This window comes from Triticum urartu, chromosome 5A, assembly GCF_056163025.1.
Source record: "Triticum urartu cultivar PI428250 chromosome 5A, HENAU_Tu73, whole genome shotgun sequence".
Lineage (NCBI taxonomy): Eukaryota > Viridiplantae > Streptophyta > Magnoliopsida > Poales > Poaceae > Triticum > Triticum urartu.
Genome location: NC_141877.1, coordinates 661875360 through 661889348, shown reverse-complemented (window position 1 = coordinate 661889348; position 13989 = coordinate 661875360). Strand labels below are relative to the sequence as shown.

At 43.7% G+C, this 13989-nt stretch overlaps 1 protein-coding gene across 4 annotated transcripts; it reads right to left on the bottom strand.

The window, feature by feature from the left end:
• Window positions 1–4385: 4385 nt before the first annotated feature.
• On the bottom strand, window positions 4386–13352 carry LOC125511547 (uncharacterized). Of its 4 annotated transcripts, none has more exons than XR_015603037.1 (12): window positions 12686–13351; window positions 11742–12014; window positions 11447–11656; window positions 10552–10815; window positions 9516–9562; window positions 8647–8803; window positions 8276–8546; window positions 7963–8185; window positions 7728–7851; window positions 5216–5428; window positions 4524–5127; window positions 4386–4429 (listed from the first exon to the last, which is right to left on the bottom strand). XR_015603037.1 is itself a non-coding variant. In XM_048676947.2 (12 exons), exons 2-12 carry the CDS (start codon window positions 12293–12295, stop codon window positions 4723–4725), a joined length of 2373 nt encoding a protein of 790 aa, XP_048532904.1. In that variant the 5' UTR covers window positions 12296–12318; window positions 12686–12823; the 3' UTR covers window positions 4386–4722. The 4 variants fall into 4 exon arrangements, 3 of the variants coding, with proteins under 3 accessions (XP_048532904.1, XP_048532903.1, XP_087378409.1); XM_048676947.2 differs by adding an exon at window positions 12110–12318 and having other exon boundaries at window positions 4386–5127; window positions 12686–12823; XM_087522283.1 differs by lacking the exon at window positions 4386–4429 and having other exon boundaries at window positions 4990–5127; window positions 5216–5286; window positions 5363–5428; window positions 12686–13352.
• Between the last annotated feature and the right edge of the window lie 637 nt (window positions 13353–13989).

The following is a 13989-nucleotide window of genomic DNA, read 5'->3' as shown; positions in this document are numbered from 1 at the left end:
TACTTTTCCAAACACTTTTGCCCTTGTTTTGGACTCTAACTTGCATGATTTGAATGGAACTAACCCGGACTAACGCTGTTTTCAGCAGAATTGCCATGGTGTTATTTATGTGCGGAAACAAAAGTTCTCGGAATGACCTGAAACTCCATGGAGCGTCTTTTTGGAAATAATAAAAAATACTAGCAAAAGATCAATGCCAGGGGGCCCACACCCTAGCCACAAGGGTGGGGGGCGCGCCTGCCCCCCTGGGTGCGCCCCCCTACCTCGTGGGCCCCCTAGAGCTCCTCCGACCTCAACTCCAACTCTATATATTCACTTTCGGGGAGAAAAAAATCAAGGAGAAGGATTCATCGCGTTTTACGATACGGAGCCGCCGCCAAGCCCTAAAACCTCTCGGGAGGGCTGATCTGGAGTCCGTTCGGGGCTCCGGAGAGGGGAATCCGTTGCCGTCGTCATCATCAACCTTCCCCCATCACCAATTTCATGATGCTCACCGCCGTGCGTGAGTAATTCCATCGTAGGCTTGCTGGACGGTGATGGGTTGGATGAGATTTATCATGTAATCAAGTTAGTTTTGTTAGGGTTTGATCCCTAGTATCCACTATGTTCTGAGATTGATGTTGCTATGACTTTGCTATGCTTAATGCTTGTCACTAGGGCCCGAGTGCCATGATTTCAGATCTGAACCTATTATTTTTTCATGAATATATGTGAGTTCTTGATCCTATCTTGCAAGTATATAGTCACCTACTATGTGTTATGATCCGGCAACCCCGAACTGACAATAATCGGGACCACTCCCGGTGATGACCGTAGTTTGAGGAGTTCATGTATTCACTATGTGTTAATGCTTTGGTCCGGTACTCTATTAAAAGGAGGCCTTAATATCCCTTAGTTTCCACTAGGACCCCCCCTGCCACGGGAGGGTAGGACAAAAGATGTCATGCAAGTTCTTTTCCATAAGCACGTATGACTATATTCAGAATACATGCCTACATTACATTGATGAATTGGAGCTAGTTCTGTGTCACCCTAGGTTATGACTGTTACATGATGAACCACATCCGGCATAATTCTCTATCACCGATCCATTGCCTACGAGCTTTCCATATATTGTTCTCCGCTTATTTACTTTTCCGTTGCTATTGTTACAATCACTACAAAATACCAAAAACATTACTTTTGTTATCATTACCTTTTGCTACCGTTACCACTACTACCATATTACTTTGCTACTAAATACTTTGCTGCAGATATTAAGTTTCCAGGTGTGGTTGAATTGACAACTCAGTTGCTAATACTTGAGAATATTCTTTGGCTCCCCTTGTGTCGAATCAATAAATTTGGGTTGAATACTCTACCCTCGAAAACTGTTGCGATCCCCTATACTTGTGGGTTATCATTACCTTGCTTTGCCATTAAGGACTTCAGCCAAACAGGGCAGTCTTTCTTGCAAGGTTGTCAGAATCGCGATCCTGTTATACGATTCTACGACTTCACGATCCAAACTAAACCCTATGATTCTACGATTTTAGTTCATAGAATCTACATTTCTACGATCCTGATAGTGAAGATTCTATGATTTGCGATCCTACCATCGGAGCTCCGATCCGATTCAAAATCGCGATTCTGACAACCTTGCTTTCTTGTAATGCCCGGTCTGCTTGCAGCGGAGACAAGTGTCTTTGTCCACTGGGAAAGGCTGTTGCTGATGCTAATGCTGATAGGGAGCTTTTCCTTGTGGCTTTGAAGGAGAACTTTTGTCGTTTTGATTGTAGTTCTTTTTCTTGTGACCCTTCACATAGTTGAGTGTACCACCATGTGAGGCTTTTAGTCTGTCCTCTTCTTGGACACACATTTCTATTGTCTTTTCAATGTCCCATGTTCCAGGTGACATATTGTAGTTCACAACAAAAGTTTCAAACTCCTTTGGCAGTGAAGCCATGACCAGGGAGCTTTGGTTTGATCTCCAGATCCTCATCCATGGGCTTTAGCTTTGCTGCCATATTGCTCATCCTGAGGATGTGCTCTCTTATTCCACCACCTGTGTAGTGTTCTATCACTAGTTGTTTTAACACCTGGGTGGCATATATCTTTGAAGAGCCAGTGAACTGGCTCTTTATCTTTATAAGCAACTCCCCTACGGAAGTGCTCGCTGCAATGGAGCCCACAATGGTGCTCTCAATTGTATTCTTTATAAAGGCCATGCATTTTTTGTTTGCATTGACCCACTTTTGGTTATATGATGTAGGACATCTCCAAAGGAGCATAATCCCCCCTCTTTTTAGTCCACGCAGCATCTTCATCAGTGGTCTCTCTTACTGGCTCTGTAGGTCTGACCGGCTGTGGTTCATCCAGAACCCAGTCCAGATCAGCACAAACAAATGCCAGTTCAACTTTCTTCCTCCACTCAGTGTGATTGTCATCTCTGAGTGTCGGAACATCTTTTAGGCAACTCATCAAGTGAAAGCCTCCTGAAATCACAATTTAAGTGACATCAATATAACAATCATATGCATTAATCTAACGTTGGTCAAATTAAACATATAATTGTCTATGCAATTAAATCTATATTACCGTTGGGCAAAAATTAAAAATAAATGCACCTTTAAATTTCAATAGTAAAACATGATCATGTTATTAAACAACATTGGTCATAAAAAATAACATAATCATATTCATTTTAATAATCACTTTAACATGCTCTTTTAAAACTTAATACTATATAAAGTTTTATTTTCTTTGTAAAACAACATTAATTATTTAAGCGGAAAATCATGAATAAAAATCCACAAAATTTTACTCTTTACAGAAACTTTTTCTTTGACAAAATAAAAAATTATGAACTTTTTAATTTTCTTTATAAAATTCATGAACATTTCTTTTCAGAAAATTTTCTATTCTCTGAAAAAACAAAATTAACTGCAGCAGAGCCCAGTGCGCGCGGCCTGCAGCAAAAAAAGCCAGCCCACGGCCTGGCCTGCGTTCCATCTGTGGCTGTGGCCTCGGCCCAGCGCCAACGCGCCCGACTCTGCCGCCGGCCTAGTCCACTTTCGGCCCAGAAGGCCCGTGCCGCTCTAGGGTTTAGATCTGGGGTGTCCATCGCGATCCGACGGTCATCCGCAGTTCTAGCTGGATCAAAACCGGCGCCTGGTCGTCCCGATCGAACCCTAGGGTTATTCTCTCTCGCACGTGCCGCTCTCGCTCTCTCCGCTCCCGCTGGCGTGAGCACGGGGCTGCGCCCCGGCTGCCCTGTCCGGTCGCCGGCGGCGGCGGCGGAAGCCACCGCGCCGCGCGCGCCTCCTCTTCCTTCCTCTTTCTCCATTCCTTTCTAAATCGCCTCCTATGACGGAGATACGCCGATTAGCAGCGGGTTAGGGCCCCACCGGCCGCCGGCGACGGCGTCGCCACGGCGCCGCGCGAGCACCCTTTTTCTCCTCTTTGATGCGAGGTCGAGCCCTCCTCTGCTCCCCTCGCGCCACCTTTGACAGAGAGAGAGAGAGAGAAACAACTGCAGCCAGCTTTGCTCCCTTTCAACGACGGTGGCGCTGTTGCCTCCCCTTCGCCGGTGACGCGTTTCCCTTAGCGGAAGCGCGCCGCCGTCGAATGGCGTGGCTGCTGTGCTCTTTGCCCCTTTCGGGGTAGGTTCTTCGTCCCTGTCGCCTCGGCTTGCCGATGCGCGACGGGATCGAGAGGAACAGGCGCGGCCTGACGGCGGTGCACTTTGCCGGCGAAGGTCCGAGGCCCTTCTCCGGTGAAAACTTTGTTATTCTTTTGTTTTCTTTTCTCTGCCCTTCTAGGGTTCTTTGGGAAGGGATGAAACTTTTCTTTTCTGTACCGAAAATCTAGACCAAATCTGGCTCTGATACCGTTGATAGATTCTTTGGATCGGGGTAGGCTAGATCATCCGGTAAACCTACCTTCTGCTTGTCCAGACGAGGAACTCCCGGTGCCGACCATGGTGACGGTGGCCGGTGATGACAGAGAGTGGATGACGGCGGTGGTGGAACTTCCCGTGAGCACCGCGCTAACCCTAGATCGGTAGGGAATATCGATGGGGTTTGTGGTAGCGGTGAATGTCATATCGCGTGCCCCGGCCCCCACCTCTGTTAATATAGCGCGGGTCACAGGGGCCCATCAACCATAGTGGGTTGAGTGCCCCGATCAGGGCGCGGATCTAAGGGCCCAGTGGGCCGTTGGGCCCACGCGGTGGAGATCAACCTAACATTGAGATCATCAAGCTTCACCTGAATGTTGCCAGAAATAGGATGCCAGTTTGGGTAAATGTGCTGCCATCAACTTTGAGTAAATTGGCGATGGTAAAAAGAGGTGATCTCGGGTCTCAAGAGCTCTTTGGCCACACATGCCACATGTAAAATGCTGGATGAAAACAAAAACCTTTCTCTGAAGCATTTCCTTGATGTTGAGCCTGTTATATAGAAATAACCAGAAAAAGATCTTGTGTCTTAGCGGACAACATGAGTTCCAAAGCCATGAAATTGCAGGAATGGTCTCAAATTTACCAAGGATCTTTTGATAAGCCCTTTTGTCCCGAAAAGAGGTTGCACAGCTTGAATTTTGTTTGGTGCACAATTATATTCTCTTTCGAGAAACGGTGTCGATGATTGCCTTGGAGATACCATGTATTACATCCTAAGCACGTTGAACCCATCTCGGCAAACCATGTTCCCAGAACTGCATACAACAAACACTTTGGGTTCCTTAGTCGATGGCGAGGGGCAAAATAACAACCTTCAACGTCACCTTATCGACTTCTTTACCCGACTTCTTGTTTAACATGTCTTCAATGATATCCTCGGCCGTGAGACCCTCACTCACGGCGGCACACTGCAGAATGAACAACTCATCCTTGCACACCATAGCATGCGGCACCCTCTCATGTGGTTGCAGTGTTACCATGACATTGCACATTGATCGTGGTGGCACAACACGTTTCTCCGGTTTAATGCAATACCGTAGTATGCCCATCATTTCAATATCAAAGGCAACGTAATCATCAGTTACGTTAGTTAGCTGAAGTGGGCATGGTATCTGCTTGTTTACCTCGAACGGGAAATTCAGCTCGAGCAAGTCAAACTCAAGTAGCTCCCATGGGTAAGCGCTTATCTGCATGAAAAGATTTGGCACTTCCATTAGTAGTTTCTAAGCTAACAATGTCATGCAGTAATAAGAATTTTAGAGCATACGAGCATACCGGGCCAGCTGGAGAGTTACCAAGATTGGTAATGTGCTCATTCGGACTTTCCATTGTATTAAGCATACTGACTATATCTGATATTTTAGGCCTCTTCTTTGGGGAGTCTGACAAGCACCTTAACGCTATTTCAATGCATTTACTTACCTGTTGGTATCCAAATGGTGGATAGTTCGCTGATTTATTCCATCTGTACCTCCACCTTCTAAGTACCTATCATTTCACAAAGGCGATTTATAATGACCCTGTAATATTTTTCCAAACAAAATGCAAGTTTTGCGCAAGCAACTGAAAAATATCAACATGATTTCAAGAAAAGAAGAATAACATCAACTGGATCTCAAATATCAAGGTAATCCCTACGTAAATTTCACAAAACAAAAACTTTTGAGTTTTTTTATGAAAGGAATATTTCAATATCAAGGAGATATAAATTGCACCCGATCTCTGCACCAACACAATCTAAGAGCTATTCAAGACATCGCTGATGCGCACACTCAAATTATTACAAAAGAAGAAAAAAGAGTGGCTGACACTGCGGTACACATCAGCCACAACAATTAGTAATGTTAATCGCAGGAAAAGGTTCCGGTGGGTGTTAGGAAAAGGTTAGACTTCTACCGATCTCGATTCTTTTGGCAGAGTGATGAGCTTAAACGAAAGTATAGGCTTGCTAAGTGGGATATAATCTGTAGGCCGAAGGACCAAGGGGGTCTAGGTATTGAAAATCTGGAAGTCAAAAACATATGTCTCCTTAGCAAGTGGCTATTTAAACTTTCGTCTGAGACGTAGGCTACTTGGGCACAGATTCTGCGTAATAAGTATCTTTATGCTAAAACCTTGGCCCAGGTGAATGTGAGGCCTTCCGACTCACCTTTTTGGAAGGGTTTGATGAGAGTTAAACAACTCTTTTTCAACAAGACAAAATTTATTGTCGGGAATGGAGCTACTACGAGGTTTTGGGAGGATATGTGGCTTGGGGAGACCCCCTTGCACTTCAATATCCTACTTTGTACAACATTGTTTCGACGTAGAGAAGCCTACGTTGCAACTGTTTTACAATCCACTCCCCTCAATATTAGTTTTCGGAGGACGCTAGTTGGAAATCGTTGGGAGGCCTGGCTCCATCTTGTGAGACGTTTAATGGTAGTCCAGCTGTCCCAGCAGCCAGATCAGCTGTATTGGAAACTTACTAAGAACGGTGTGTTCTCGGTGAAATCCATGTATCTGGATGTCATTAACTCTAGCGTTATCCCTTCCTCGATACACGTTTGGAAAGTAAAGGTTCCCTTACGAATCAAAGTGTTTATGTGGTTTGTGCATAATCAAGGTGTAGTTTTTGCGATCATAACGAAAACATCAAACACCTCTTTCTTGATTGTTCGTTGGCTAAGATTCTGTGGCGGTCGATTCATATTGCGTTTAATATTAATCAGCCCACCTCTATCAACATGTTATTTGGAACATGGCTTGATGGGGTTGATTCCGATACCACGAGACACATTCGTGTTGGCGTTTGTGCTTTATTTTGGGCAGTATGGAACTGCAGAAATGATTTAGTTTTTAACAGATCAACAAACATTCACTTCTTGCAGGTTATCTTCAGGGCCACGACGTTCATCCGTATGTGGCCGCTACTCACTCCGACGGAGGCCAGGGAGCGTTTGGTTACTGCGTCTACCCTATGGGAGATGGTAGCTCGGGATATTTTCAACCGGTTTGGATGGCGGTCATGTAATAGGATAGGCATGTAGTGCTCCTATTTTATTTGCCAGCCGGTTGTGGCTTTGGGCTTTAGCTCTTATGAGCTTTTGTTTATTTTCGCACTTTGATACTTGGAGACTTTAATGCTGGATTTCCTTTTTAATAATATGAGCCGTATGCATCTTTCTGATGCAGAGACTGGGGTAAACCCCCTTTTCGAAAAAAAAATCGCAGGGAATGCCTCCAGAGCTTGCTATACTTGATTTCAGTACATGTGTATAACATTTTCATTGCTTAAAATTTGATCTAGTACATTAATGTAAACTTTCGTGGTTATGTACTCCTTTACATTTCATTTCCATTACACATCCATTACACATTCGCTTCGTATGTGGTCTACGCTACACCAAGTAGAGTACCAACCGTTGTTCAAGGCGGTGTGTTGAAGCGGGTTGCCGGGAAGGTTTTTGCCTAACATGGGTGACAACATAATCTCCGGATCGGTCCACCACCTCCTTCGACATAGGCATAGTGTTTGTCCTATGACACTACTGTCGCTGATATGTTTTCTTTAATCATCTTTCATCACAGTTGATGTTTGGCCATGTGCATCTTAGTTATGCAGAGGCTAGGTGTTGCTCATCATACTTTGTATTCGATTGATGCTACATTTTGAGTTAATAAAAACGTCTTTTATTGAAAAATTATATGAATATAGCAAGATGTGGGTTCCATTACGATTATATGCAAAGTATTTGGAAAAGAAAATAACATAACAAACTTAAACTATGGGTTGAATAATTCTTACATTTTGAATATCAGGTTCATCCTTACATCCAGTCACGAGCTCTTTGATTATAACGCCCAGACTGTATATGTCTGACCTGATTGACACCTCACCACGAGCTATGAATTCCGGAGCACAATATCCACTGCATGAAAGCACAGTGTTCAATTATATTATCTTTGGTGTTGGATGAAGCGAAAACGTTTTAATTGGGTGCACATGAACAGAGAATTGAGTTCTCTGCATGCAAGCTTACCGTGATCCTGTGGGGTCACTAGTGACAGCGTGTGTTGCTCCATCAAGGAGTTCTGATATACCAAAATCTGTAATTTTTGGTATCATAAGATCATCAAGCAGTATATTCTCAGGTTTCATGTCCCTATGAACAATACCCTTTTCCGTGTGAAGATAAACCAAACCATCACAGATTCCTCGAATTATCTGGTAGCGCGTATGCCATTCAAGTCCCCTTAGTTCGTCTACATAAGTTAAACAGAGTAAAACTGAGGAAATGGAAAGGTAAATCAAATAAGGAAAGGAACTTCATCACACCACATGCATTGTCATACCAGTAAGATATCTGTCAAGGCTTCCATTACTGATATACTCGAAACAGAGTAATCTTTCCCTCATCTCGGCAAAAATATACTTCGAAGGTTCTCCTGATTCTGAATGTTTCATTGCTTTATTCTCTGTATTGGCACAGTAGCCCAGAAACCGTACTATATTTTTGTGTTTTACACTGATTAGAGAAGTAGTCTCACGATTAAATGATTCATCGTTGAATGTATGGCAGTTTAAAATCCTTTTAACAGCAACACTACTGTTTTGAAGATCGCCCTGTTTAACTTGTCTTGTTAGCACAATCAAGAGTCTCGGGACCAAGTTCAGTTCTGCTCTGAAAAAGCCTTTACGATTGGGGATTTTAGAATTTACTGACCTTGTAAACGATTCCGAATCCACCACAGCCAATTTGTCGCTTATCATTGAAATCCTCAGTGATGTGTTTTAAAAGTGCTAACGGCAGATTAGTCGGCTCCGCGCTTCGGTCAAGTACTATATGCTCCAGGACATTTGAGGCTGATTCCATCTCCACCCTGATTACAGCATGCACTTCCATATTCAGACCTAGAGAAATTAAGTTGCTTTCTAAACGCATATTGTTCAGTGATATAGGGTAATTACTGAGATTTGCCTCAGTTCTTAGTTCATACACTGAAGCATACGTTGTGATTAATAATACTCCCTCCTTTCCATAATTCTTGTCATGGTAACTAAAGCCACGACAAGAATTATGGAACGGAAGGAGTACTTAATAGCTCATGTTTTAGTACTTATGTTCATAGCATATGTTGTGACTAATAGCTGTATTATTACTTGTCTAACAAAGCTTGAACTGTGCAAATAAGCCCTCATGGAAGGAGGGAGATGCAGAGTGTTTGGTTTAAGTTTGACTGTCCGCTGGAATGATTTTCTATTGTAAATCCTCCGTCTCCTTCACAGTGCTAAGCAAGCTGGGCTTAAAAGCCTTTTCTCTAATAAACTATGCTTTTCATCATGTGTGTTAACACTATGGTTGAAAACCAGAGAGTACTCAAAGATCTAGTATAAATTGCTCTTGTATAATCTTTCCAACAAAATGCATTGGGTGAAATCATGATTCAAGCCCGAACAGTCAGGAGGGGATCGATGAAATTCTACTACTTGTAAGAGAAGAAATGTGACTTTTATCGCCTATGTTTTTTTACCTGCAAAAAAAAAAGTTAGCACAGACACGCAGCAGAGAATAGACATGAGAGTCAGTCTTACCTTTCTCTGCAAGCCATACTGCGTGAAATCCCGACGCCTCCTTCCTCCTACATAGAAAGAGATGTTTGGTAATGTTTCTTGCTTAATTCTCTGTAGCATGAGACAACCTACCATATCAGTCTCATCTTTAACTTTTGAATAAATATAAAGAATAATCCACTTCATCATAAATTCCTATATACCACTACTTACTAAAATCTCTATGTACCAATTACCAAACTACTGTTTTACATGACTGTTAATTTTCTCACAACAGCTTGGCCTCAATGTAAGGCTACTATAAAGTTCTAAAATTCTAATACAATTTGGGCTTCTCAAGATTCAATCTGGATTTTCTCAATAAAAATAATAATTCAATCTAGACATCTGAATATCGCTGAAAACAAATCTTCTATTCACGCAGCAAATGTTGGAATTAATCTCTAGTTATAACAAACTGAAAAAGAAAAGGGGAGCTAACAAAATTCTCACGTAAGTGCCCTGATTGGGGGCACCAAATTGGTTTCGATCCCGGGTCTTGAGTGCCAAAACAATATAAAGGGGATTTGGGGTTGTTAGAAAGATAAGATACAACTCATGGCTGACACTCCTAATCCTAACAGTGAAGGCAGTGCCGGCGGCAAATCGTGCTGCACCACTACGTTTCCCTACATATTTTAGCACAGGTGAGGCAGCCATGGACATACGTATTTTAGCCACTACCGGATTCATCATGATTCTTGTTAGTACCTAATCGTCCACATACGTATTTTTTATGTTCTAATTAAGAGATCAAGATCCTAGATGTTAACCTAAAGGTTTTATAGTAACAACAAAAACTGTCTATAGACAGGGGAAAAAATGGACGTATCTGGATCAAGGCGTTATCTTCTTATTCAGTGATCTAGTAGGAAATTTCAAAAAAGGAGTAAGCCGACATGCACGTCCAGTTTTCTCGGCCTGATGGCCAAAACATAGTACCGACCAAGTGTTCCAGAAACTTGAATCAAAAACTCTGACGGCAGTTGCAAAGAATTCAGGGGAAGTATATTGGTACCTTCTCTTTGCATGCCTCCATCTCTGGGCTAAAATAGACACCAATTGCGTCAATCTCGTCTCCCCTAACATTGACAAAGAAGCCAACTATACTACCATTGCCCTGCAGCGAACTTCTGAAACGAGTCCCCCCTCCTTTTCCGTATGGTCCATAGCCACCAGTATTGGTGACAAAGTAAAGTGATGTTACAACATCTGAATATCCGGAGTTACGACCAAGTGTTCCAGAAACTGCAGTCAAAAACTCTGACCGCCCAAGAATAATCTACAGGTGAAGAAAGTTCAGTGCCATCATAGGTATTTGTATAAAGTGATAATTAGAACATCGATAAACAGAAACGACACACATGCATGTATGCTGCCTTATTTTCTCAACATGAACCCTGTTTAACTCGAGTTGAATGTACATCACCTGCACTAAAATGCTAGTCATATAATTACTCAAATCATAAAGCAATCATATCATCATGAGGAAGGACATATTCTGAAAGGGCTGGAAGTTCGTTCAACCATATATAAACTTAACCGTCTCACTTTGACCACAATATGAAAGGATGCAGTATTTACATTGGTACTGAGGTAAAACAACATCACTATATTTTTCAATGTCAAGTAGTTTATAACAACATCACTATATTTTCCAATGTCAAGCAATGTATATAGTATCCTCCGCTTTAGTATAACAAGTACTCACGCTGTCTCATAATATAAGAAGTTATTACAAGCGATATATATTATGAGACGGAGAAAGTAATAGTTAATGTCGCAGGCTGAAGACTGTACCCGGTAAAAGATGTCATCGGCTTTGGAACCGAAGGATTACCCTTCAGCAATTATAGATAGTGTGAGAATCAATTCATACATACAAAACCCACAGGAGTAAGACCTGTACTCACCGTGTCAATTTTCCCGTCGAATGGCTCAGGCGTCCAACCCCACGGACCAGCGGTCTGCTGTTGCCCATCCCAGTCAATGTATGCAAACGTAAGTGAATTGATTACAGTACTATTATGAACTACCACACTTATCAGACGACCAGGTAACACATCCACGTCATTAGGCCTCCCTGTATCACTGCCCCATGGCCCAATTTTTGTAACCGAGTCCTGAGTACAATCCGGTTAATGAAACGTCAGAAGACTGGGAATGTGAAAAGAACAGTAAAAACAGACAATTGAAGCTATTTGGCACCTGTCCTTTCATTGGTTCCCAAAGTTTACTCTCAGAGTTCACATAAAGACCAATTGACTCAACCACCCACTCAGCATGGGCGAAGAAGCCAACGATGCTGCCATTGCTCATCACTGGACTGTGAAAAGGAATTCCTACTCCTCCTCCAAAAGGTCCATACTGACGACCAGTGGTGGTAAACATAACAGATGTTATAACGTTGGAAGAATATTGGGCAGAGAAAGCAATTGTTCCCGAAACTTCGGTCAGGAACTCCGAGGGTCCTAGTTGAATCTACAAGAGGAGAAAAATATGATTATCAGCTTAGCTATATGTACACGGAGGTAGATTTCTTCCATGAAAGCATAACTTGAGTTACATTTACACACCGTGTCAAAGCTGCCATAAGAAAAGTCTTTACAACCCCCCCATGGACCTGCATGGTGCTGCTTTTCATAGTTATCGCTGTACGAAAATGCAAGTGAATATATGACCTCTCCACTACGGATTGTGACGCTATTCAGACGCAGTGGTGACGCTTTGATGTCATTAAAGATGCCTCTGTTTCCACCCATGGCCCTATCTTCGTAATATATGCCTAAGGAAACGCATTAGCGAAGCATAACATTACAAGGAGAAACAAAAATTAAGAATAAATACAAGGACTAAATCATGTTTTGATTGACTTTGACTAAGTACTTCCTCTGTATCTAAACGCCCTTATATTTCTTTACAGAGGGAGTATATTCTACTTTTCAATTTGATTGGTTGGATATTTGGTTAAAAATTTCATGATTGATTAATATGCAGAGCTCAACATAGCGTTAAGTTTGTGCTAACACAACTGTCTTTTTTTTTATGTCAGGGCTCTGCACCTATTCATTAAGATTAAGATAGGCAAAAGGTAAAACAAGTGTTTTTATGTACAAAGAGAAAGAAAAAACTATGTCAAGCAGTAACCTCACCTTATCTATCTCCTTTACACTATCACCTTCTAGGTTTGGGTGGGGATATGCGAACCCATCGCTCCCCACGGAGAGGAGGGTGAAGCCTCGGTGGTGCGGGGACGACAGGACCACGTCGGGGCCGCGGCGGCGGCGCCAGTCGATGAAGAGCCTGCCTCTGGCGGCCTCCCCGACGCCGCGGCTGAAGAAGACGGTGTCGCCGGCCTCGAGGAGCGTCTCCCTGACGAAGCGGCTCCACCCCTTAGTCATCACGTAGCTCTGGCTGCTGTTCCAGTAGGAGTAGCGGAAGCGCCATGGCTTCCCTGCGCTGTCCTCGAAGTCGAGCAGGAGGCCGTTGTCGTTGGAGGAGGCGTCCAGCGGGAAGTACTTCTCGGCGTGCTGCTTCGGGATCACCAGCCGGTTCAGCTTGCCCGTGTCGCTCGGCGTGACCACCTTGACGAACATGCACTCCTTCTCCACCTCCGCCGCCGCGGCCTCCTCAGCCTGATGATCAGCTGGCAGCGGCGGCGGCCACGGGCGAACATCAGCCGCCGTGGAGGCCATGCTTGCCGTGAACTCCATGTGCGCTAGTCTACAGATCCACACCACCGATCGAGAGGTTTCCCCTTGACCTTTGACCAGCCCGATAGCTAGCTCGTGCTCCCCTGCTCCTAGTGTTGCGCTGTTACTGTTGTTTATATATTATAAAAATAGGGTATTGGGAAGCGCTGGTCCTAGCGCATCGCCGGAACGTCTGACTTAAGATTCGTCCCCCCACGTGAGAGAACGATTTTGATAGAGCGTATTTGGAACACAAATCATTGTATTTCCAGTGTGCCTAGCTCGCACATAACCCTACACGCTGTTTGCACACGGAGTGGCAGACGCCCGTTGGACCATCGCGACCATGGCGTGCCTTCGTGTTGTCGCCGGCGGTGAACTGTCTCTCACCCTCTCTCACTACCCGAATAACCCATTATGCTGACGGTTCTTTCAATGCCGACAGTGGGGCCGTCAGCATAGTTGGAGGTATGCCGACGGCCTGGGAAACACCCTCGGTACAGAAAAGCCGCCGGCACATCTCCATCTATGCCGACGTCCTGCTGTAGGCATAGATAGACCATCGACATATCTCAATCTATGTCGACGAGTGCAGTTGGTATAGAAATTCCATCAACATATAGGTGGCCCTGGCAACCCAGCCACAGACAGCCGGTTGACGCCGTCTAATCTATGCGGACGGCCCTGATGATGGCCGTCGGCATAGATTATATCTTTATTTTTTATTCTAAATCTTTTTCCTTTTTAGTTAAAAATTTGATTAA

What these genes read in the sequence shown, in the direction of transcription:
- LOC125511547 (XM_048676946.2), bottom strand. Translation starts at nt 13,246, where the DNA reads ATGGAGTTCACGGCAAGCATGGCCTCCACGGCGGCTGATGTTCGCCCG. An exon ending in GTGTAAAGGAGATAGATAAG is followed by an intron (nt 12,015 to 12,685) that starts GTGAGGTTACTG and finishes CTCCTCTTGTAG; the next exon opens with ATTCAACTAGGACCCTCGGA. An exon ending in AGTATGGCTTGCAGAGAAAG is followed by an intron (nt 8,804 to 9,515) that starts GTAAGACTGACT and finishes TGCTGTAATCAG; the next exon opens with GGTGGAGATGGAATCAGCCT.